The 25965-nt window shown below is 55.5% G+C and overlaps 1 protein-coding gene across 5 annotated transcripts in view; it reads right to left on the bottom strand.

Moving 5' to 3' along the window:
• Positions 1 to 25965, bottom strand: part of LOC105471878 (vav guanine nucleotide exchange factor 2) — a 235450-nt gene that overhangs the window by 164239 nt on the left and 45246 nt on the right. For all 5 annotated transcript variants that reach the window (XM_071078563.1, XM_071078564.1, XM_011724673.3 and 2 more), the window contains exon 2: positions 15443 to 15559. In XM_071078563.1, coding sequence (XP_070934664.1) covers positions 15443 to 15559 — 117 coding nt within the window. The remainder of the gene's footprint in view (positions 1 to 15442; positions 15560 to 25965) is intronic.

The following is a 25965-nucleotide window of genomic DNA, read 5'->3' on the forward strand; positions in this document are numbered from 1 at the left end:
ATGTACCCTAAAACTTAAAGTATAATAATAATAATAATAATAATAAAGAATTCAAAGCAAGGTCTTGAAGGCATTATTTATTTTTATTTTTATTTTTTTTGAGACAGCCTCGCTCTGTCACCCAGGCTGGAAGTGCAGTGGTGCTTCTCTGCTGGCTGCAACCTCCAGTTTCCGAGTTCAAGCCATCCTCCTGCCTTAGCCTCCCGAGTAGCTGGGGTAGACTACAGTTATGCGCCACCATAGCCAGCTAATTTTTGTATTTTCAGTAGAGATAGGGTTTTGCCACGTTGGCCAGGCTGGTCTCGAACTCCTGGCCTCAAGTGATCCACTGGTCTCAGCTTCCCAAAGTGCCGCGATTACAGGCTTGAGCCACCACCGCGCCCAGCCCTTATTATTTGTGTTACGTTAACAACAGCGCTAATCACAACGGCCCCCAGCCTCGCCTTACCCACGGCTCCAATCTGTACACTAAGCCTCCCACGCTGCAGCAGGCCTGCCCCTGAGCTCGGACAAGAACACGTCCACTAGGAGGTTGGTCATCACCAGCTCTTCCCTCAAGAACAACAGCCTTCAGGGTCCAAGGAGCAATGTCACCTCCTGGGCTCCTGGTGGGGATGGTCTCCTGAGCCCTGGAAGGGAGGGGGACTGTGGGCCAGAGGGCTCAGGACTAAATGACCATGAATATTCACAGAAGCTGAAGGTGAAAAGAGCCCAGGGTCCACCGACAGGTGCATGGATGAACAAGCTGTGCTCGATCCAAACAGTAAAACATGATTCAGCCACAAAAAGGAAGGAGCCACTGGCGGCTCTGCAGAGCAGGTGAAAGCTGAAACTTCACGCTCAGTGCAAGAAGCCGACGCTACAGACCACATATTGTAGGATTCCATTTATATGAAATGTCCAGAACAGGCAAATCCATAGAAACAGAACATGCATTAGTAGTTACCAGGAACTGGTTTATGGGGCAGGAGGAAATGGGATTTTGTTTCAGGGTGAGGGGAAAATTCCAGAACAAGACAGGGGATGGTTGTACAACACTGCGAGTCTGTTTGATGCTGCTGAACTGCACACTTTAAAATGGCCACTTTTATGTGATGTTATTTTATCACAATAATTTTATCTCTCCTCCACCGCCGCCCCGGAGACAGGGTCTCGCTCCGTTGCCCCGGCTGGAGTGCAGCGGCACAATCTTGGGTCACTGCAACCTCTCCCTCCCGGGCCCAAGCAATTCTCCTGCCTCAGCCTCCCATGTAGCTGGGATTACAGGTGGGCGCCACTACATCCCGCTAATTTTTTGTATTTTTAGTACAGACAGGGTTTCACCATGTTGCTCAGTCTTGTCTCAAACCCCTGAGCTCAGGCAATCCACCTGCCTTGGCTTCCCAAAGTGCTGGAATTACAGGCGTGAGCCACCGCACCTGGCCGCAATAATTTTTTTTAAAGATTGAGAATCAAAAGGATCACCCAGGGCTCCAGCCCCGAAGTCCCCAGGGCAGAGTGGCCAAGGAATCTGCATGCTTCTCCATAGCCCTTGCTGCTGGGGATGTGGGAAGCCCAGCAAGTTCACAGCCACACACTTTGTCATTCCAGAGCCGCTGCCTTCCCCAACCCTAAAGGCCTGAACCCCCGGCTGATGCCTGAGTCCCAGGCTGGCCGCCCGCTCCTATCTACCTTCAAAAAACCAGTACTCCTGGAGAAAGGTCTTCCAGGGTGCCAAGAAATGATACTTTGTTCTAATTAATTATTTACACTTTGCTATTTTTTTTTTCTCCTTCGTGGTCTCACTTGGCTTTTTTACTGCAAACATCAAATTGTCAGGCTCCAACAGACACAATTAATGTCTTGGGGGCACTGGGAGGAACAATTAGCCAATTAAAACTTAATTAACTGTGGACATGGACCAAAAAGAAAAAAAAGAAAAAAAGGAAAGCATGCACCAGTTGCACCAGGACCAGCTAAGAAAATGCGAGCTCTCAGCCAACGGGGTGGGGACTCACAGGAAAGAGAAGTCACAAAGACCCACCCAAGAGGTCATCCAGCCAGTCCAACCAAATGGATTGATTCCCAGATGGGGAAATGGAGGCCCAGGGAGGAGAGCAGTGACCAGTCCACTTACAATGAGGAACAATGGTAAAGCCTGAGCACACCTCCTCTGCTCCTGGCACCTCCTCAGGCGTGGGCTGCTGCCACCACAGCCACCCAGAGGCCCCTCTTCCCAGAGCCAAGTCCTAAGAGGGAAGGGAGACAACAGGTGTGCATCACTCCCCAGGGCGCCGCACCTTGCAGCCCAGCAGGTGCTAAGTTACTATCACTAATTCTAACAACCCAGTTTGCAGCTTTGTAGAACGTGGGTCTCCCTTCTGAAAACCCCAGGATAGCACCCCAAATCTCTCTGGTAGGGCTCCCTGGCACTGCCCTAGCTCCTGCCCCTCCCAGTCTCCTACTCCAAGCAGACCTCCCTTTTAAACCTGAGCAGACCAGGCCACCGCCACCAGCCTCTGGACCTTTGCACATGCTGCCCCTAAGCCCTCCCACACCACCACCTTCACCTGGTGAACTGCAGCTCAGATCTCGAACCCCAGCACCTCCTCCAGGAAGCCCTCCTTGACCAGCTCAACTGTCTAACATGCCTCTGCCCACCACGGTCCCTGTCACTCTGCACAGTAGGCAGTGGCCCCTGGCTCCCTGTCTTCCCAGGCTCCAATAATCTGAGGCTGCATGTCCTGGCACCAGCTGAGCTGAGCAGAGGACACAGAAGCAGAGAGGGCCACCTCCTGGCAACATCCCCACTGCGGAGGGATGGGGAGGCCCAGCACCAGCCCTGGCCACAACTATAGCAATTCCCCAAACTCAGCCGTCTCAGAAAAATCAATGTAATTCTGTAGACACTAGGCAGCCTGTCACAGACACCCGTGGCACCTCTGCATGTGCCCACCCAGCATCCAGCCCTCGCCTTACTCAGGCTGAGTCCCCCCGACACATGCTTTTATCAGGACCTACCTTATCAGTGGTGGCAAGAACAAGGCAGGCTTCTGGAAAGTACCCTTCAGCTATTGTGCTCTCTCCCCTCTCTGGGGACACAAAACCTGAGACCAGTTAGCCCAGGAGTGGGAAACCCCTGGCACATGTACCCATGCCATCACACCACATCCATGGCAGACAACGCTAATCAATGGCTGAGCCTCGGGACCCTTCTCAACTGAGCCCTCCAGTCAGCCACTACCAATCGATCAGGATTAACCAAGTCTTCAATTAGGCTCCTACCTCTACTGATGTAGTAGGCACAGGGAAGAGATGGGAGGCCACCCATAGTCACAGAACACAGCAGAGGCTCAGCCCAGAGGCTCTTGTCCCGATTCCATGGGACAGTCTTTTCAACAAATGGGGCTGGGAAAACTGGATATCCACGTGCTGGGTGGCCCGTGGGGCCTGGCATTCGCTGAAACACTGTTCCTGAGGTCTTGGCCACACACCCACACCCAGCACCCCAACTCACCCCCTGCACCTCTGCCTTTCTGTCTGGAGTCGGCCCCACTCCAACCAGCCCCCAAATCCTTCCCTCTGCATTTATCCCTCTGGTTTCTATTCCTTCACCCCCGCTCCCAGCCTTCTATAAAAAGCCAACAGTAATGACCCTCAAGCAGGTACAAGTTCCCAACCTGGCACCGTATTTCCTGGCACAGGAGCAAGAATCCCTACCTCACACCACTGGCATGGAGATCAAGGGATCCACTCCTTGGCCAAGGCCACTCCCAGAGCTTGAACTCAGGTCTGGAAATCACAGCCTCCTAGGACCCTATGAGCAGGGTCGATGCAAAGATCCATAGGCTTCCTGGCCTGGTGTGCCAGGCTCAGCCACCTCACATGAAGCACAGTGGGCTGAGCCTGATCTCCAGGCACGTAGCTCATCAGACCTGTAGGGACTCGGCTACCAAAACTGACCCACCCTCCACCCTTGTCCAGCGTGAAGGTAATGATGGGCACGGCTCCCGCCTGGAAAAGGAAGCAGAGAAAAACCTTTCCCATCACCAGTTATAAAATGGCGAGTCAGTATCCGATGGGCTTACCGACTCCGTGTGTGTGTGTGCGTGTGTGTGTGTGTGCGTGTGCGTGCATGTGTGTGTCTGTGCCCACATGCAGCATATCTGGTTGTCAAGTTCATCGGAAAGTGGGTGGGTGAATAATGTCCTGAAATGACAACAGCTAGCATATAAAAGAGGAAACGTTTTCTTTTTTTTTTTTTTTTTTTTTTTTTTTTGAGACGGAGTCTTGCTCTGTCACCCAGGCTGGAGTGCAGTGGCCGGATCTCAGCTCACTGCAAGCTCCTCCTCTCGGGTTCACGCCATTCTCCTGCCTCAGCCTCCCGAGTAGCTGGGACTACAGGCACCCGCCACTTCGCCCGGCTAGTTTTTTGTATTTTTTAGTAGAGACGGGGTTTCACCATATTAGCCAGGATGGTCTCGATCTCCTGACCTCATGATCCACCCGTCTCGGCCTCCCAAAGTGCTGGGATTACAGGTTTGAGCCACCGCGCCCGGCCTAAAAGAGGAAACGTTTTCAAGCAGAAACTCAGAAGGCCTTTGCCAACAGCCCCTGCGCTGGGCTCTGCTGGGAGCCCGAGGCGGCTCCCCTCCCCAGCAAGGAGCGACTGCATTTTAATAAGTAATTAGTGCGGAGTGGATGCTGCTAAAAAGACCAGCGCGTCTCCCCACCAGCATTAAGGCAGGGAGTGCAAATGAACTCACTGCCGCATCAGCATCTTAGAGTCATCAGACCGACTGGCAGAAAGGCCTCGGGTGAGCACAAAGTCTTCTACACTCAGCAAATTAATGAACAAATACGAAGAGGAAATGAACAAACAGGTGGAGCCTCGGGGCCTGGGTGTGGAGATAAGGGGTGCTGGATCGATACCCCAAGGTCACTGATGCATTCTCCCCTGGCCACACAGGGCCTGGGGGACACATTCATCAACGCAGATGTAAAATGGAGAAATCAATGACACGGCCGAGACGGCATCTGGATATATTTGTCCAGCCCCAGACACAGGGCAGGTGGATGGCAGGTGTGGGGCAGGACGCACTGGCCGGGTGAGGCTGGTACTCCAGGCCACTGGAATGGCCATCAGATGCACCCCTGCCCACTGCCAGGGCCATCACTCACATGCTCAAACGCGGCTGGTACAATCACAGCACCACTCCCGAGAGCTTCCATAGGAGACCCGCCCCAAGCAGACACGCAGCGGCCCCATCTGGAATCTCCCTCCCACAGCACTCAGCATGGGGGAGGCAAATCTTTAGACCCATTTTACAGATGACGAAAAACAGTTGCGAGACCTGAAGCAACCTGTGGGACAAACTGGGTCCTGATGACGGCCTGATCCTCAGCATCACAATCTGTCCCAGCCCTCAGTGGTGTCTCCACGGGTCGACTCACCTGGCCCCAGAAGCACCAGCAGTCTCCAACCTGAACCCTCAAGGTCAAGTCCGGACAGTGGTGGGTGGGTGTTTGTGGGCGGGAAGGGGTAATGCCAGGGGTTGTGGCAACAACCGGGGAGCGGATGAGAAGTGTGGGGTGACAAACTGGGGTCCCCCCTCATGCCAGCTCCCAGTGACTGTCGGGTGCTGGGGTGCTGGGGTGCTATGCTGACAGGTGGGAGGTACCAGGATGGATTCGAGGTACCTGCCCTGGCTCAGGGGGAGAGAGTGGCAGCACATGCCAGGCGCTTCCATGGGGACATGGGGACCCAAGGCTGATGGAAGAGGGTCCCAGGCAGAAGAGGAGGGGAACAGAGGTTGTGAGGGAGGGGTCTTAATCCAGCAAGAAGGAAGGGCCCCTTTGCCTGCACGCAAAAGCCAAGAGGCCTGTCAGCTGCTGACAAACCCAGGGCCAGAGGGACCGGGATGACGGCTGCTGCCTGTCCCTCATCTGCAGCAGGTGCACAGCCGACTCCCATCATCCTGGATGTAGTGATGTGGTCTGTCCCCACCACCAGAGGCCCCACGCCCAACTCAAAGGAGGCAAGTTTCCTCAGCTGTGACAGATCGATGGTTTCCAACTATGATTTTAGCCTCTTCAGAACCCTTTCTGTAAGCAAAATGTCAGCAAAATGCCATATAAAAAACAGATAAAAGTGGAGCTGTTCTGATTCAGCAGGGCCCTGCCCTCCCTGCCTCCTCCCAGCCTCCTGAGAAGGCCCAGAGTGGTCTGAGATTCTCAGCTGAAGGGAACGATTCTGGGTCTGAACGTCAGGGTCTGAACTGACGCCGTCAGCACAGACACCGGTGGTCACTGCACTGAGTCCTCTAAAGACTGCTGGTCAGCGCCCTCCCCTCCAGGGTCAGACCTTTTACTTCATCTCCCCAGACAGCCCCACCAGCCTCCACTCTGCCTCCTGGCCTCCTCTCTGCCTCCCGGCATCCTCACTGCCTCCTGGCCTCTTCACTACCCTCCCTGCCTCCCTGCTGCCTCCTGGCCTCCACCCTGCCTCCTGGCATCCACAGTGGCTCCTGGCATTCTCACTGCCCTCCAGCATCCTCACGGCCTCTTGGCCTCTTTACTGCCGCCCAGCCTCCTCTCTGCCTCCCGACATCCTGGCTGTCTTCGTGCGCCTTCCATACAACCAATTGCGCTGTGTGCAAACAGTTGCCTCGGTAGTCGAAGAGAAGAGGGCACAGCTGAGCAGATAAAAACGGGGCCTCTGCCATCAGCAGGACCTGAGGATGCCCCAGCTCCACTGTAGTGCAGAGATGCATCTTCTCTGTGCCTGTTTCCTTCCTCACTTCTTAAGGTCCCTGCAGGGTGCAGGTGCTCGTGGACGCAAAGGTCCAGCAGCCACAAGTGATTATGTCCATGGAGGAGGGAGGGAGGGACAGCAGGAGAGGCCGGCACTCAGGTGACCAGTGGTGTGTGTCCAGCATCGCCAGCTGGCACTTGAGAATCCGTAAGCAGCCATGGAGCCGCCTCCAGACAGTGCTGAGAGCCAGTTTTAACTGCTTCAGAAATCTCTGAGCCTCCCAAAATGTTTTAATGAATAATAAATAGGAGAATTAAGCCCGTTTATTGGAAGGTGCGCACTGCTCTTCAACTCAAGCGAGAGAAGCGGCCTAGCGATTTCCTCTGGGAAGGTTCGTTCTGCCCCGAGTGAAGCTGGAGTGAAGTGCACTGCCCAGCCAGCGCCGCGGGTTCCTGGGGCTGGGCAGGGTGGCCTGGGCTGGGACACCAGAGAAGCAGCATCAGACTTCACTCTGAAACCTGTCCCTGCACAGGACAAGGCGCCATCAGGGCAGGCCCCGCTGGGCCAGAGCTGAGCAAGCGTCTGCAGGAGGGTGGGAAGGCACCAGCAACTCTGGGGAGAACCTTCCAGGCAGGGGGCAGCCAGAGAGCCCAGCGGCAGGAGAGGCTGAAGTAGCTCTACAGCAGCGAGGAGAAGCAGGGGACAGGGAGAAGCAGGGGACAGGGAGAAGCAGGGGACAGGGAGAAGCAGGGGACAGGGACCAGGGAGGACAGAGCTTTCCCTCTAACAACCAGAAGGCGCTGCGCCCAGGGGGCCTCAGAGCACCCCTCCTGCAGGCAGGGAGCACCCTGTGCTGCTCAGGAGAAGCATGTCCTTCCCTCTTCCCTCCTCCCCTCCTTTCTTCCCTCTCTTCTCCCTCCCTCCCGCCCGCCTGCCTTCCCTGCCCTCACCTCCTGAAAGAGTCCGTCCCTTTGTCCCCTGACCTAGGGTGCAAGTGCACACTGTCAATGGCGACTGTCCCCACAAAGGGAGACAGCCACAGCATCCTCATCACTCTCTGCTCCCCCTGCTCTGGCCCTACACAAAGAGCTGCCTGTGACCCGGCGCCCAGGAGCCTCCGATCAACAGGGGAAGCGGGACTACTGTCCTCACGTCACCAGTGAGGACATCAGGCTCAGAGAAAGCCACGTGCCCACGGCCCCGCGAAGGAGCTGGATGGATCCCAATGACAATGCCATGACCAGGCACCTGGGGGAGGGACAGCAGCGAGGGTTGGAGGACCCAAGATATACCCACAGCCACGTGACCGTGCACCAGTTGCTTAGGTAGGGATAAGAGAGGCAACGCCACGGCGCATGGTAAACAGCGAGTGTGCTGCCAGGGTGCCTTCCTGCCCATCCGCAGGCCTGTGCTCAGCCCCCGCTCGCAATAAGGAGATCAGGGTCCCTACGGTCAGAATTATGATGATCTGCAGGATCCAGGGACCAGAATCTCAGAAGCAAGGCACAGAAACCCTGCAGCCTCACCGGAATCCTCCCTCCAAATGCCCAACCGGATTCCAAGCTGAGGCAAAACCCGCCAGAGCTGGTGGCCCATGGACTTCTCCACACTCCTCCCCAGCCAGGCAACTGGACAAATCACCCAGACACAGGGCACAGAGGAAAACAGGAAAGGATCTACGGGCCGTGGAGCAGGGCCCACGGCTCCCATCAGCAAGGACTGCGGACTCGCTCTTCACGCTCGGCCATAACCCGGCCCCGAGCACGCCCACCCCGGGCAGCACAGGAAGCCGGACACAACTCATTGGAGCCAAAACCTCATCGCTTTAATGCAACCCTTTGAAAAAAATACCAAGAGAGGCAGCCAGAAGAGAAACACTTCCGGAATAAACTTGCTGGATCCTTTAGTTCCTACTGGAACTTGTGGGGTGAGTGAAGAGGAAGAAAATGCTCATAAAAATGACTAGGACCTGCTGTTCATTTTTTTCAGAGTCCTTTACAGCAACACCTCCAAGGGGACAGTCTCGAGCTTCATTTGACCCCTACAGAAACAAAGGCTCAACGAGACCAAGTATCTGCAGAGTCCAACTTGCGTCCAGGTCTGACTGAAGGGAAGCTTTGCTCTCACCCGCCTCCTCCAGGGCCCGCCTGGCTCCACGGAGCCTAGATGAGAGGAGGCACCAGAAGGCAGGTGCAGTGGACCACCTGGCGGGTTTCCCAGGGCTCCAAAATCAGGAAGGTTTCCAAGCGTCCATCTGGCTGCTGCCCAGGTCTCCCCAGATGCCAGGGGCCAAGAGCAGAGGGAACCTGGCTGACTCAGGGTGGGTCCCCTCCCTGGATGGATGGACAGATGGGTGGATGGGTAGATGGATGGACAGATGAATGATGGATAGATGGTGAGTGGGTGGATGGATGGACGGATGGGAGGATGGATGGATGGATGGATGAATGATGGATGAATGATGGATGGTGAGTGGATGGATGGATGGATGATGGATGGATGGTGGATGGATGGATGGATGAATGATGGATGAATGGATGGGTGGATGGATGGATAGATGGGTGGATGGATGGGTGAATTGGTGGGTGGATGGATGGGTGAATTGGTGGGTGGATGGATGGGTGGATGGATGGGTGAATTGGTGGATGGATGGATGGGTGGATGGATGGATGGATGGGTGGATGGATGGGTGAATTGGTGGGTGGATGGATGGGTGGATGGATGGGTGAATTGGTGGATGAATGGATGGGTGGATGGATGGATGGATGGATGGGTGGATGGATGGGTGAATTGGTGGGTGGATGCATGGGTGAATTGGTGGGTGGATGCATGGGTGGATGGATGGATGGATGAATGATGGATGAATGATGGATGGATGGATGATGGATGGATGGATGGATGGGTAGATGGATGGATAGATGAATGATTGATGGATGGATGGATAGATGAATGATGAATGATGGATGGATGGATGATGGATGGATGAATGGGTAGATGGATGGATGGATGAATGATGGACGGATGGATGGATGGATGATGGATAGATGGATGGATGGGTAGATGGATGGATAGATGAATGGTGGATGGATGGATGGATGGATGGATGATGGATAGATGGATGGATGGATGGATGATGGATAGAGGATGGATGATGGATAGATGGATGGATGGATGGATGATGGATAGAGGATGGATGATGGATAGATGAAGGATGGATGGATGAATGATGGATAGATGAATGATGGATGGATGGATGAATGATGGATAGATGAATGATGGATGGATGGATGAATGATGGCTAGATGAATGATGGATGGATGGGTGGATGGATGATGGATGGATGGATGGATGGATGGATGATGGATAGATGGATGGATGGATACATGGATGGAGAAGAGAATGAATGAATAAATGAATGGCTTTTGTCTTCCCAAGGAATGACTCTCACAACATGAGAGACTTGGGGAGCCGGGAGGCAGCTGTTTAGAAAATGAATGACAACAAACCAGACCCTAGACAAGACCTGAAACACCACAAACCTCCTTAATAGGGGAAATGGCATTTCCTAAACCAACCAGAGACACCAGCCAGCTGTGATGGTGAATTTTAGGTGTCAGCTTGACTGGATGAAGGAATACCTGGAGAACCAGGGAAGCACTGTTTCTGGGTGTGGGTGTTTCCAGAGGAGACGGGCGTGTGAGCATGTGAGGAGATGCCCTTCCTGTGGGCGGCACCATCCAAGCGGCTAGGGGCTGAGACAGAACAAAAAGCCAGAGAAAATGCTTCCTCTCCTGAAGCTGGGACTCTTTGCCTCCTGCCCTTGGACATCAGAAATCCAGGCTCCCCAGCCTTTGGTCTCTAAGACTTGCCCCACAGGTTCTCAGGCCTTTGGCCTTAGACTGAAGATCACACCATTGCTTCCCCGGTTCTGAGGCTTTGGGACTGGGGCCAAGCCCTGTCACCCCCATTCCTGGGTCTCCAGCTCACAGAAAGCCTGCTGGGGGCCCCTGGGCCTCCACAGTCCCAAGAGCCGATGCTCCCAGTCGGCCCCTCTTGTCTGCCTCTACCCAGCTGCTTCTCTCTGGTCTCAGGAGGATCCTGATGAATGCGCCAGCCCGTCCGTCAGGCTCCTGTCAGCCCTGAATACTATGAATATAACTAGGAGTCGATCAACAAGAAGTAAGAGAGTTAGCTCTGCCCCTGGTAGCCCTGGAGTCCCCAGCCCCACACCCCTCAGTTACCCCTGACCAGCCCCACCCATCCCAGACAATAGTCAGTTCTGACTGCAGAGCCTTGTGCTCTGGGGAGAAACAGTTGCCATCCTGCTCCTGGGCAGGCCACGGGTGGGAGGAACGGGGGTGGGCGCATAGCCACCTCTTCGTGGTCTGAGGTTGCCGGAGGCCGCCAAGCTCATTTGGAATGGCCAGGGTGTCCCTACTGGGCTGAGCTCATGAACAACAAAAGATTAATCTGGACGTGTGGGAAATGCTCAGTAAATGCCCCGAATAAATGAAAGGGGCATTCACTCTTCACCTCTGTGGTGAGAGGGACACATCAGGCCCGCCCCTCCACACCCGTTCCTTGAGGTCAACAAGCTGGGAGTCCGGGAGGCCAGAGACCAGCAGCCTTGGCAAGCCCCCTGCCTGCTCGGACCCTTCCTCCCCTCTGTCCACAGCAGGGGCTGGAACGAAATGCCCCGGCCCAGCAAGAGGTCCCCAGGAATCTGAGCACCTGGGCAGACCAGGCCGCAGGGAGAAGCTGGGCTTTTGCTTGTGTTTTGTTTTTCCAGAGCACCTGTCCCGGAGAAGCCAGGAGGCACTGGCAGAGCAGAACTGTCAGGCTCCGGACTGTAGTGAGCGTCCCAGCACCCCAGCCTCCACTGGCCCCAGGCCAGCCTCCACTTGGAAGTGCTGACCACAGCTTGACCATGGTAGGAAAAACATCCAGGGAAGGAAGAAAGCACTGCCACGGAGAACAGGGCTGGCGGGGCCGAGGCCAGGCCCACTCTGGAGGGCAAGTGTGGGCTCCGGCTCCATTGCTCCCAAGGGCACCAGCACCCAGCACACGGTCCCAGGGGGTCCAGTCCCCAGCCAGCTGTCCCTGACACACCACAGGCCACATTCACGCGGCCTCCAGGAGGCAAAGGGCGTGGCTCAGATGGGGAGACCAGAAGCAGCAAGGCCGCAGAGTGGCAGGGCCCTGGGGCACATGCAGTGCTGAGACCCTGCACACATGGCTTGACCCTCTCAAGGGACCTTTGAGCGTGGTCGTGTCACCGCCATTTTACAAATGGGACTTAGAGAGGCTGAATCACTTGGCCGAGGCCGCACCCTGGAGATGGCAGGGCTGGGACTCAAAGCCAGCCTGCTGGGGTCCAAGTCCACGTGCTCAGCCACCTGCTCTGTCGCCAAAAGGTGCGGTCGTTGCGTCTTTTTTTTTTTTTTTAAGACAGTCTCACTCTGTCACTCAGTCTAAAGTGCAGTGGTATGATCTCTGCTCACTCCAACCTTCGCCTCCTGGGCTCAAGCAACTCTCCTGCCTCAGTCTCCCGAGTAGCTGGGATTACACACGCCCACCACCACACCCGGCAGATTTTTGTATTTTTATTAGAGACAGGGTTTCACCATGTTGACCAGACTGGTTTCAAACTCCTAACTTCAAACGATCCGCCCTCCTCAGCCTTCCAAAGTGCTGAGATTATAGGCGTGAGCCACCACACCCCGCCCAGCCATTGCATCTTTACAAATAAAATAATGGAGAGAAAAACAGTAGGTGCTGCCATCTCTGTGTGGAAGTCTGGACTTGTTTCAAGCGACCAGTGGGGGCAGCAGCAGCAGCGACCTGTGCTTCACGAACACCTCCTGTGGGCCTCACCCGGGCTCCTCAGCTCAGCCCGGGGGTCTGCACGGTGACATCACCTTCATTCCCAGCACCCCACACCATGACTCATGGTCCAAACCCGCCGTCTCCTCCCAGCTCCTCACAAGAAATGCCTCAGCTTGGCCAGCACCACCAGTGACCGCCACGGTGAGACGTGGGGAGACCAGAGGCCGGCGCGAGAAGCCCCCTCCTCTACAGCCCTCAGAGCTGCAGCCGCCTCACTGGAAACCACGGACGATGACAAGGGCTGCCCATCTGCAAACTGCTTGGCCACACAGCTGGCGAGTTGAATAATGAGAGTTTAATCCAAATTTATGTACGTCTTACATCACTGCGTTCCGCCATAGCAAATTAAAAGCAAAATGAAATTATATACTGAATACGCTACATTTTAACTGTTGGCCAAGAAGTAGGTTTGGCCAGGGTTTTCCTGTATTTTTCTCTTTACGGTTATTATAAAAACCAGTTGCATGTACAAGTATGTGTGTACATGTGAGACCGTGTGTGTGTGAATGTGTGTGATATGTCTGTGCTGGGGGGCTGTCCATGGATGTCTGTGTGAATGTGCATGGGTGACCATACGCCTGTGAATGTAAGTTGTGTGTGTCTGGGTGTGGGTGTGAATATGGAAGACGGGTTCAAGTGTGTGTATGTGCGTTTGTGTGTGGTGTGTCCATGGGTGTCTGTGTGAATGTGTGTGTGTGAGACTGTAAGTCTGTGAATGAGTGTATGTGTGTATGTGAGCTGTGTGTGTCTGAGCCTGAGTGTGAACATGTGGGGTGGGTGCAAGAGTGTGTGTGTGTGCGCGCGCACGCGTGTGTGTGTCCGCATGTGTGTGTGTGTTCTAAAGGTCCTTCTCTAAGTCCAGAACCACCAGCCTCTCCATTACCCAGGGCCCTGCAGGCAAATTCATCTCTGCTGTTTGCAAGGAAGGAGTGGGAGAGAGTTCCAAACCATTTCAAAACAAATCTGTAGTAATTGAGAAGCCACTTACAGGAAAGGAAACCAGCCCAGGCCATTCAAGCCTCCCTGACTCTAGGCCAGCAGGCAAGCCCTGGACAGCAGGACCCACGGGCCTCAGCAAGGCATCAAACTCCCAGGCACGTGCGTTGCTGCAGGGGGGCCTCCGTGAGTCATTTAAGAGAGACAAACTTCTAAGAACTGGATGATTACACAGAGGTGTGCTCATGAAGAGGTCCCCGGATCTCAGGTCTGGAGAATTCCAGGAGCGAGAAAGGAGAGCGCCAGGTCCAGTGGCTCTGGGAACGCCCTTGTTCTAGGTCCTGACCTGAGGCCGAGCAGCACTTCCATATGCTCCTCTTGTAACTGACTTCTCAGCACGCGCCACTGCAAACCCGAATTCCCTCTGCACCTCACAAATCATGCATTCACAGAGCATTTCCTTAGACACCAAGTCCCTGATAATGATGTGCAAATAAACCAGGCAGTAAATATCTTGTTATTTCCCATCGGCAGGTGGAAATCCACTCTCCCGGTGGTCCAGGAAGCAGTGTCTCCTAGAGGCAGCCCAACAGCAGTTGGGGGCCTGGGGCCTCCTCGGTCACTGTCAGCACCTCCGGCGCCCAGCCCCCGATCCACCAGGAAGCGATCGCGGCCCTGATCCCATCCATTTAAAAAGAGTAACCGTGGAGCTGCTGGGTTCTGGAAGGCAGCTGGCCCCTGAGTCCCTCTGTGCCCAGGCTCACCGGCGTCAGGCCTCTGAGCCCAAGCCAAGCCATCGCATCCCCTGTGACTTGCACATATATGCCCAGATGGCCTGAAGTAATTGAGCAATCGCAAAAGAAGTGAAAATGCCCTGCCCCTGCCTTAACTGATGACATTCCACCACAAAAGAAGTGAAAATGGCCGGTCCTTGCCTTAAGTGATGACATTACCTTGTGAAAGTCCTTCTCCTGGCTCATCCTGGCTCAGAAAACTCCCCCACTGAGCACCTTGTGACCCCCACTCCTGCCCGCCAGAGAACAAGCCCCTTTGACTGTAATTTTCCTTTAGCTACCCAAATCCTATAAAACGGCCCCACCTCTATCTCCCTTCGCTGACTCTCTTTTCGGACTCAGCCCGCCTGCACCCAGGTGATTAAAAAGCTTTATTGCTCACACAAAGCCTGTTTGGTGGTCTCTTCACACGGACGCACATGACAACCAAGAAGCCACCAATGAACTACAGCCTCCCGGGGACTTCGCACCTGCCAGCCTCAGGGTCCCGTCATGTGCATCAGCCGGGCTCCTGCAGGACTGGTGCCATGTGAGGCTTCCTGAGAACACAGAGACACTTCCCGGGGTCACCACTGGAGAACCACCCCCTCTTTGCCCAACACCTGCCCGGAGTCAGAAACAGCTCTGCTCGTCCTGGGATAACCGAGAGAATCCATTCACAGAGCACATAGTAGACGCTTTCCCCACCTCATCTCCCCAACCCCTTAAGAGGTGGTGCTGACTTCGGCCCATTCTCAGAGGAAGAGTAGAGATTCGGGGCAGGAGGTAAATGTTCAGGGTCCTCTGGCTAGAACTGCAGGGCCAGGGTTGTCTGCACTCTGCTCTTGCCCCACCCGCCTGAATTCACCACGCCTGGCCTCACCCTGACTGGAGAGAGAAACGGGCCATCCCCCTGTCCCAGCCCTGACACACACAGATCTGGCTTCCACACCTTCCTGTTTGTAACACAACCTGCCTGCACCTCCCGGACACGAGGGTGCAGAAATCCACTGGCTCCGTGCTGGAGCCAATCAGGCTGCTCCACGGATCTGCCCCACCTGCCACTGAGCTGGCAAATTGGCCACCACTGGGGCTGGAGAAAGTGACTGCTCACCTTTCCAAAGTCTCGCACATCGAAGAGGTCAAAGGGGTCAAACAGCTCACTGTTCCTTAATCCAAATTTATCGTGGCAGACTTTCAGGAAGGTCCGTATGTTCTTCAAACACAGGAACTAGAGAGAGGAAACAAAGGGTAAGGAAAAACTTATTAAAACTGTAAGCTCTGTAAAAACCATAACGGCAACAGCAGTAAGCTCTGGCTTCCGTGCGCCAGCACATCCAAGCTCATTCCTGTTTTCTCAAGCAGGAAATGGGCTCAGAGAGACGACGAAACCCCCCATCCCAAGGCTGGGGGTTGGGAAGCCAGGCCTGGACAGAGGCAGACAGCCCAGCCCCACGTCAGTGTGTAACCACCACTGCCCCTGGCCTCCTCATCACACAGCTGCAAAACCCCCAAGGCCTTTGCATTCAGAAGACACGCCACTCCCCATAACGGTTGGTCAGGGCGGCAAGGCAGCACCCTCCATGCCATCCAACCCAGCCCTCCCACGCGCACCCAGCACATGTCAAGGCCGACAGTCACGGCCGGAGCAGAATATGGCAGCCTTGAGTCAACAAGAATGGCTGGCGCATGCTCACTGGGCACGTGCACAGGCGTGCGCACACACACGAGGCTTCTGACAACACCAATACATCCTTCCTACTCGGGTGACAAAGCCAACAGCCAGGGGCCACCCCCAGGAAGCCATGGAGGACCCAGAGAGTGGCAGGTGCCAACCACAGTGGAAGGGTGGAGGGAGCACAAACGCCAGAAATCCCAAATCAACGCGTGGGCCGTCTCCTCTCTGCCCACTGCCAACCAGTGAACTCTCGGCCCTCACCGCGCCTGACGTGCCACGGGGACGGCAGGCTTGGCGGGGCGGAAAGGCCATTTGCCCAGTCCTCGTGGAGAAATAGCTGGTAAGGAAACTTATAAGGCAGCAGGTGAGGTGGCCCGGTGGGGCAGGCTCTAGAGTCACTCAGGCCCAGGTTGGAATCCTGTCTGCTGACTCCAGCAAGGAGACCAGGGAGAATGGTTAGACCAGGCCTGGTTTCCCACCGCCACCTGCCTCACGGGGTTAATCACGTGCCCTGATGACCAGAGTGGGCAGTGGGGTGTGGGAGCCGTCAGCCCCCCAGTCCAGCTCTGCACAGGGATTCACAAGGGGAGGCCGCGGCACACACGGCCCAAGAAGAGCCCGGCTTTGTCATCCTCATCAATAAATGAGGGTACGGACAAACTACCCAGCTCCAAGAGAAGTTCAGAGAGCCTGCCCCTGCTCACTGGAAATTGAGAGGAATGGACAGATTTAGATACAGTGCAGGTTCAGAATCAGAGCCTAAGAGCGTGAAGCAAGCAGCACTGAGAATGCCCTGGGAGCGCAGGGTCCCCCAGCCAGGACACACGCCCCTGCCGGCGCCTTCCTCCGCCTCACAGCAGGTAGTGCTCACCCCAGCCCCCGCTGCCTCAGGCTACTCCTCCCATCCTGGCAGGGGTCCGCGGCTGTTCATAGACAACAGACTCATTTGTTTTATCCTATAGTCCCTCTCTGTCCCTGTGTGTGTGTGTGTGTGTGTGTGTGTGTGTGTGTGTATGTGTGTTTCTGAACACTCGAGATTAACTGCAGTAATGATACCCCTTCATCCCTAAATACCTGAGTGTGTATTTCCTAAGAACAAGGACACTGGGCGCGGTGGCTCAAGCCTGTAATCCCAGCACTTTGGGAGGCCGAGACGGGCGGATCACAAGGTCAGGAGATTGAGACCATCCTGGCTAACACAGTGAAACCCCGTCTCTACTAAGAAATACAAAAAACTAGCCGGGCGAGGTGGCGGGCGCCTGTAGTCGCAGCTACTCAGGAGGCTGGGGCAGGAGAATGGTGTGAACCCGGGAGGCGGAGCTTGCAGTGAGCCGAGATCCGGCCACTGCACTCCAGCCTGGGCGACAGAGCGAGACTCCGTCTCAAAAAAAAAAAAAAAAAAGAACAAGGACATCCTCTTCCATAATCACAGTACCTATGGCAAAACCAGGAAACTAACATGGACCCCACATGGTTATCTTATCTATAGACCTTACTTGCATTTCCTTAATACATAAAGGACAACCAAAATGTCCTTTATAGTTAAAAGAAAAAAAGACTGGCCCACGCTCCAATCTGGGATCACACACAGTGTACGCCGCCATGCCTCTTCAGTCTCCATTAATCTGGTACAATCTTCTCCAACAGGATTTTCTGGAATGATAGGAATGTTCTATCCATGTGCCGTCCAGTGGGGCAGCCACTAGATGCCTGTGCCCACTGAAAACTTGAAATGTGGCCAGTAAAGCCGGGTGCAGTGGCTCACACCTGTAACCTCAGCACTTTGGGAGGCCGAGGCAGGAGGATCACCTGAGGTCAGGAGTTCAAGACTAGCCTTCCCAACATGGTGAAACGTTGTCTCTACTAAAGATACAAAAATTACCCAGGCACGGTGGCACATGCCTGTAGTCCCAGCTACTCGGGAGGCTGCAGCAAGAGAATCGCTTGAACCCAGGACGCGGAGGTTGCAGTGAGCCGAGATCGCACCACTGCACTCCAGCCTGGGTGACAGAGCGAGACTCTGTCTCAAAAAAAAAAAAAAGGTGGCTACTGAAAAACTGGATTGCTAATTTTAAATTAAATTTTAAAGCTACATGTGGCTAGTAACTGCTAGTTTACACAACGTGGATCTAAAACACTCCAAGATCTTTGTTTTTCACAACCTGTTAATTCTGAAGAATATACACACGAAAGGACAAATCCTGTGTGATTCTTTTTTTTTTTTTTGAGACGGAATTTCGCCCTTGTTGCCCAGGCTCGAGTCTAATGGCGCGATCTCAGCTCACCACAACCTCTGCCTCCTGGGTTCAAGCAATTCTCCTGCCTGAGCCTCCTGAGTAGCTGGGATTACAGTTGTGTGCCACCAAGCCTGGCTAATTTTTGTATTTTTAGTAGAGATGGGGTTTCTCCATGTTGGTCAGGCTGGTCTCCAACTCTCGACCTCAGGTGATCCGCCTGCCTCGGCCTCCCAAAGTGCTGGGATTACAGGCATGAGCCACTGTGCCCGGCCATGGTTCCACTTTCATGAGGACCCCGGAGTCGTCAGATCCACAGAGAGAGAAAGCAGAATGGCGGGTGCCCTCGAAGGGCTGGGCGACGGGGTGTTGTGGTTTTGTGGGGAACAGAGCTCTCGCTTGGGAAGATGAGAGAGTCCTGTGGATGGTGGTGGTGGCGCTTGCCAACAAAGTGAATGTGTTTGACAGTGGCCTAGAGAAAAACTGGAGAAGACGCCGAGTTTTATGTTATGTGTATTTTACAATAAAAAGATTAATTAGAAGAGAGACAGAGAGACATGGAGACACAGACCCACGAGGAGGGCATGTGACGATGGGCCCCTCTCCTTAGCAGCTGGGAGTGACACAGCTGTGGGCCAGCCACACCAAGGGTGGCCACTGCCGACAGAAGCGGGAGAGGGCGTGGGGCGGGTTCTCCCCGGAGGCCTCAGAAGGAACTGTTGCTGCCGCTAACAACTGATTCAGGCTTCTGGTCTGCAGCCCTAGGAACAAGAAGGTTCTGCCGCTTAAAGCCACCACGTCCATGGCATTTGGTGAGGGCAGCGCCAGACACTGGAGCTGGGAGCGGGCCTGCGCCGGGGAAGGGGCTGCACCCTCTCGCTCGTCTGTACTGCCGCGTGCGCTGCAGCTTCCAGCCCGGCGCGACTATTTTTTGCATATGGCTCGTCTGTAATTTCCACGAAGCATTTATTTTCATTCTTCCTCAGCCTCCCAAGTTTAGAGTTAATTACACAGATCCCAACCATAATCACAGCCGGCTAGGCCCAGGCTTCCTTTCGGGCGCAGGATGGGGCCAGAGCACCCCTTTCCCGTGGGCCCAGCAATTGCTGTGCCTGGCCCGGCCCCACCCGTGGCCACTCTGGTCACCCTAACCTTTAAGAAGTTCTCCTGGTGCAGCTCTGGGCCCAACCCAGGGTGGTCTCTGCAAAACTGAGCCACACAGGCTGATGCAGATGGCAGGAACAGGGACCATATGGACAGGGATGACAGAGACCGGGACGAAGCCTGGGCACCACATCAGCCTCTACCTCGAGGGAAGCCGCACAGGGCCCGGCCTCCCTTCAGTGAGCATTTCCGGTGCTTTCTAAAGTTCATCCCATTTTCCATGAAGGGAAACTGAGGCACAGAGCGTTAAGGACATGGGCACCTGATCAGAGGGCAGCAGCGCCAAGAATGAAGCCATGTCGGCATCGGCCAGGGCAAAGGCCCTCTGAGAGGACAGGTGTGTGAGCAGGCACCGGGTCCCTCCTGCCATCCCTGAGCCCCTTTCCTCAGTGGCCCGATTTGCAAGGTCTGTGGTCGCTCTGGAGCCAATCAGAGCCTCAAGGTCCAGGTTCTAGATAGAGACCCCGACGGTTAGCAGGGACTGGACCCAGGGCTGAGGTTGCCGCAAGTGCGTCTTGGCCACAGGGGCCCACTGAGGACACAGGCCGAGGGACAGTAGGCAAGGGAGGCCTAGATGGTGGTCAGCGCCAGGTGAAAAGTCCCCTGTCCATGCTCAAGCTGTGGGGGCTGGCTTCAGCTGTCACTTGTGGCTGCAGGAGCAAGCGGCATTCTCTCTCATTAATCCAACCTGGCCTTCGGGACCACCCCCACAAAGGCAGCCACTGCTTGCCCCAGCATCCTGGACTATAAGTCCAGCTGAGCGGCCATAGCAAGGGTCTGTCCCCAGAAAACAAGCCCTGTGACAAGGGTCCCAGGGTTGAGTGGCCTCTCCCCCAGGCTGGCGGCTATGGGGTCCCCACTGTGTTTGCTTAGGGCACTCTGAGGGGGCATGGACGACCCCACCTTCCACTCTCCACAGCCCCAGACTGCAGGGAGGGCTCCTGCCCCTGGTCCCCAAGAATCCCTCGTCCAGGCTCTGCCGCTGCAATGAGAGGCGGCGTGTACTGTGCCCTGGAAACGTCAGCCCCTTTCTCTCCAGCCCATTCATCGGCAGTCGCGGATCTAATCAGGCTGAAATCGGATTAGTGTGGTGACACAGGCTCCATGCCCAACCGCCCACCTCCCCAGGCTCAGCTGCACGGTCCTTCAGCTCTTGCAAGGCGCCAGGGCGGGGCGTCACAGACAGGAGAGGCAGGGCAGGGCCAGAGAGCCAAGACCCCAGAGCCAGGACCCAGGGTCTGAGCCACAGATGAGGCCCAAGGGCACCCTGGAGGGCAAGTTTCACCGGCCACGCTCACATGCTCACAGGACGGTCATGTCTCTTTAGGGTCTCTGAAACAATCTACTGTGATGGGGACATAATGGCAGGGACAGGCCTGTCTGCCCTGCAGGACCCACAGCAGCCCACCAAGAGCAGGGGCGCCCTTCAGCCTATGTGAGCCCTTCCACTGCCCCTTACTGGCAACAGGTCACCGGCAGTGCTGGAGTGGGACACAGGACAGGCTTGCTCCGCCCTCCAGAGCTGGCATCTAGCTGGCATGCCCTGAGAGGGGTACAAAAGGGGAAACTAAGCCAGGGGAGGCAAATCCACTTGCCTGAGTCACACAGCCAGCAGGCCTCAGCTGCGGAGTTGCAGTTTGGACACAGGTGGCTTGGGCATCGACCCCTGGCTGATGGGGATGGAGTAATGGCAGAGCTTGACGATGACCACAGGCAAGGTGGACACCAACGTGCACCAACAGCCAACTCACTCACCACCTGCAGAACCTGCGAGGTGTGCACGGGCCCACTGCACAGACAGACAACCAAGGCTCCAAGCAGTGAGCTCGTGAGTAGGCCCAGGATTCCGGGGCAAAAGGAGTGGCCAGGATGCGAAAGGGCAGCAGGCCCCTGCCTAAGGAGATGCGAGAAAGTCCTGTCTCGCCAAGGATGGCGGCACAAGGCCTGCATCTTCAAGGCAGGTGCCACACAGTCTCAGGAGCTGACTCCCCGCCCCCAGCTGGACCATGCAGGAGGAGGGTGGGGCTGGGTTGACCTTTATGGGAGGTGACCCTCGCTGCTCCCTCCTCCTAGGAGAGCTCAGGCAAGTCTCCTCATCTGCACAGTGAGGCTCTGGCACAGAGCTCCAGGTCCTCCCAGCCACGACTGGCTGCACATCTCAGTGCGCTGACTCACAGCGATTACAGGCGCTCCACGGTCGCCAGGTTTTCCAGAAGGCCAGGCACTCATCTGAGAGCTCCCTTGCGTCACTGCAGCAATTCCTAGTTTACAGATGAGGAAACTGAGGTTTCAGGAGGTCACCTGGACTGCCCAAGGTCACTAGCAAGGATGTAACCGAGCTAACAACAGATCTGGGATGGTTTGACCCCCAAGGCCAGACTGCTGGCCTTTATCCCATCTGTGGGTTTCTGGGCAGGGAAATACCATTATTTTTTTCCTTTTTTAAGATGACAACAGTACTTTGAGGAAAACCCAGTCTGTTCAGAAGAGATGGGGAGGTGCTGAGTGTAGGAGCCCAGCCTTTGGGCTTGAGGGGCAGGCCCCACCCACAGAAACCAAGGCTTGGGAACGGGGCCAGAGAGGAGGAGGCTGAACTGGTTGATCGGCATACAACAACTAACTAGCACGCATGCGCCATTTCACAGCCCGCTAGCACTTTCACATCCACATTTGCTCCGTCCCCACAAAAAACTTGTATTTTGAGCCCCCGTTTGCAGATGTGGAAAAGGAGGCATCAGAAGGCAGGCGACCCGCAATCTGAACCCAGGCCCGGTCCCTCTCAGGATGCCCCCAGCCTCTGGCAGGCCCATTCCCGGGAAAGTCCCTTTGGCTGCCCCACCAGGAAGGTCAGGGGCCCGGGTGTCCTTAGTCCCAGGAGTGACACTCAGCTGGGGGTGGGGTCCCACGGGGAAAGCCCCAAGCTGGGGTCTCCAGATCACCTGGCCCAATCTTCTCCATCCATGTAGACTGTCACCAACAGACAGGGCTCCTCCCAGGCCTCTGGCTGGCATCCCTGAACCACCCACTCCTGTCCCGCACAGTCCCACCTCCCCCACCCGGCCTCTTGCACACAGCCACATTCCAGTGCAGACCCCACAGCAGGTGCTCCAGGTGGGGACAACCCAGGCTTGCTCCTCCTCAGCAGCCACAGAGCTTCTCTGTACCTCAGTTTCTCAATCTGTAAAATGGGCAAGGAGAACCCTGCCCTCTGATTTCCACGATGCTGGAACTCTCACTCAAAATAAAAGGAATCTGTACTGAGGCCATCTCACTGGGGAAGTCCAGAAATCCCGTGAGACATTGGTCACTGGAAGAGCCAGCAGGGGGGTTGGGGGGGCACAGTTGGCTGGAGCTGAGGAGCAGCCACACCGCACAAGAACCTGGGCCCTGCATCACCACGGTCCCACCCTGGAGCTGTTAGCTCACCACCCCGCTGGCCTTTAGTTTGCAGCAGAGCTCCTCAAGGCAGGTGCCAGGGACTAGGGGAGGGACACAGGCCGACAAGGGACTTCTAGGGACCGGCCTCAGGCTCTTTGCTCATGGCCAGAGCAGCCCAGCCACCAGGAGGTGAAGACCCCCGGCCCATGTGCCCCCTGCTGCAAAAGGGCACCTGGGCACTACACTCCCCAAAGAAACAGGGCACCACAGCTTCTGGGCCGCAGGAGAACACGCACTCTCTTTTCAAGCCCCTGGGTCTTTCTGAGCAAGTCGGGGTCTCCATGTGCAGCCTCCACGCCCTGCAGCAAAGGCTCCAGGAAGTCCCTACAGACACAGTGCGATTTCTTGAAATACTTCAACAAGGGTTACTAACACTGCACTTAGCAGAGACCGACTGCACGCCCGGCTGCTCTGCTTCCGGCTGGAGTGGCTCTGACTCCCTGGGGCCACGCTGCAGCGCCGTGCTCATCAGAAGCTCTGACTGGCAGCTGAGGATGTCTTTGATCAATAAAAAAATGGGGAAACAAATTAATTTCCTGTTTTATTTATGCCAAGCTCATTCCAAAAGCCACTTAAAATAGCTTGATTACTATTCAACAGATGCAGCTTGACAGAACAGATCAAATTTGGGGCCCATCTGGTAGATAAACAGGTGACCCTGGGGTGACAGGCTGGCCAGGGGCTCAGGGGGACAGGAGTTGAGGCCATTTGCTCCCTCTGGGTCCCAAATACCCTGGACAATGCCTAGCCCATCACAGGGGCTCAGTATCTGGTAGACGAACAAATGAACCAATGAATTAATGAATGAACAAATGAATGAATGTCTAGGAAGCACCCTTAGGTGCCCTCTGACTGCTGACACCTCTCAAAGGGCCCTGCTTTCCCATCAAGCAGCAGGGAGTCCACGAAGCCTTCCAAGGTGTCCGGGGTCCCCAAGGACAGTCACTGCTGCTTACGTGGCAATCCTCACTTCCGGAAGCATCTCTTTCAGAAACAAGCAAGCAGGTGGAACTTAGCGTCTGGCCTCGACCCCTTATTCCTGCACACATCAATGTCACCTACACAACTCTACACACCAGCCCACCAACGACCCATTAGCTGGTCAGATCCAATAACCATTCTAGCGGGATGGTGGTCCTTTATCGCCCATTTTACAGATGAGGAGACTGAGACTCAGGGAGGTCTGCAGCTGCATTAAAACTGGTCTGTCGTCGGGGGCGGCGGCTCACACCTATAATCCTGGCACTTTGTGAGGCTGAGGCGGGTGGATCACCTGAGGTCAGGGAGTTTGAGACTAGCCTGACCAACATGGTGAAACCCCATCTCTACTAAAAATACAAAATTAGCTAGGTGTGGTGGTGCAGGCCTGTAATCCCAGCTACTCGGGAGGCTGAGGCAGGAGAATCGCTTGAACTCGGGAGGTGGAGGTTGCGGTGAGCCGAGATCGTGCCATTGCACTCCAGCCTGGGCAACAAGAATGAAACTCCGTCTCAAAAAAAAAAAAAAACTGGTCTAACTTGACAGTCATCATCAACACTGAGAGGCTTCCCAGGCCACCACCAGGGCCCCTGCGCCGAGGTCTTTGTGTGTGAGTGTGAGAGACAGTCTCACCGCATCGACCAGGCTGGAGTGCAGTGACGTGATCTCAGCTCACTGCAACCTTCGCTTCCCAGGTTCAAGCGATTCTCCTACCTCAGCCTCCCAAGCAGCTGGGACTACAGGCCTGTGCTACCATGACGAGCAAATTTTTCTATTTTTAGTAGAGATGGGGTTTCCCCACGTTGGCCAGGCTGGTCTCAAACTCCTGGCCTCAAATGATCCACCTGCCTTGGCCTCCCAAAGTGCTGGGATTACAGGCAAGAGCAACTATGCCCAGACCGCACTGAGCCCTTAAAGAGACACTGCAGTGCAGGGCTCCCAAGGCAGATGTCCGAGGCCACTCCAGCTCATTCGCTGCTCCAGGCAGGGAAAGCACAGCTCAGCCAGGGATTGATTGAGGAGTGTCGCGAGTCGATTTTGTCTGGACGATTGAACATGAACACTTCCTTCGCTCGGGCCCATTTCCTCAACTGCGCACGCACCAGGGCCAAGGCACCAGGCCAGCAGGCTGAGTAATGAACCCGACCCGCCTTTGCCCATGCCCCAAAGTCCTCCAAGGACCCACCTCTGCTGCTGACGGTGGGTTTAAGTCAAGGTGGGAGGTATAAAGAGTGGCCCACATAATCAGGACTTCAAGGTCAGGGTCAAACCACAGGTTTTCTGTAAAGCTAGCAGGAAATTGCTTTTCTAGTATTTCTCTTTATAACCTTGCGTGCGTGTCCCCCTTCGGCCCGGCTGCGGTGCCGAGCTGCTCCTCCTGCTGTGATCTGGAGGAGTGGGGTGGTGTTTTCTTTGTGCATATCAAGGTCTTCCAGGGGCCAGTCTTGCCCCAGGTCAGGGGCAGGCGCCTGGCAGAGAGAGGGGCAGGCCAGATTAGCAGGGCAGGCAGCCCGCATGCCCTCAGGAGTGGAGCTACCACCATCAAAAGCAGGCAGGATGAGCCATGGCTGCTACATTTGTCCACAGGAATGACAGAAATGGCTGCATCAACAGTGTCTCATTTCACTATTCTGTAAAGGCTTCCAGCATTCTGAGTCTCACTAACACTCAATGTGCTAAAACAACGTCAGGTGGCACTTCCACTTTCTCCGATAACAAACAGCCTCCGCTGAGTCCGTGCCTGGCACGACACTAAGCCCTTGACAGTCCTCTCTGGTTCATCCTGCTAACATGTTCATGAGCTGTCAGCTGTCAGCGCAATTGTCCCTGGTCTACAGGTGGAGAAATGGCTCAGGGACCACCCTGCTCGTCGGGCTAGTAAGGGGACGGCCCAGGTCTAATCCAGGTGGTCTGGTCCTGCCCCCATGGGAGCCCCACGGCATAGGCAAGGGGCAGCCTACTCTGCGGACAACCTGGGAGGAGGGAGGGTCTGGGCTGGCTCAGGTGAAGGCAGAGCTAGCTGCAAACAGGCTCTGTCGGTGGGTGCCTCTCCATCCCTCTAACACCAGCGCTCCTGGGGGGAAACAAGCTCTTCTCTTACGCTGGGCCCTCCTGCTTCCCAGGGCACCCCCCGGGATGACTACC

The sequence above is a fragment of the Macaca nemestrina genome, chromosome 14 (genome assembly GCF_043159975.1).
Source record: "Macaca nemestrina isolate mMacNem1 chromosome 14, mMacNem.hap1, whole genome shotgun sequence".
Taxonomy (NCBI): domain Eukaryota; kingdom Metazoa; phylum Chordata; class Mammalia; order Primates; family Cercopithecidae; genus Macaca; species Macaca nemestrina.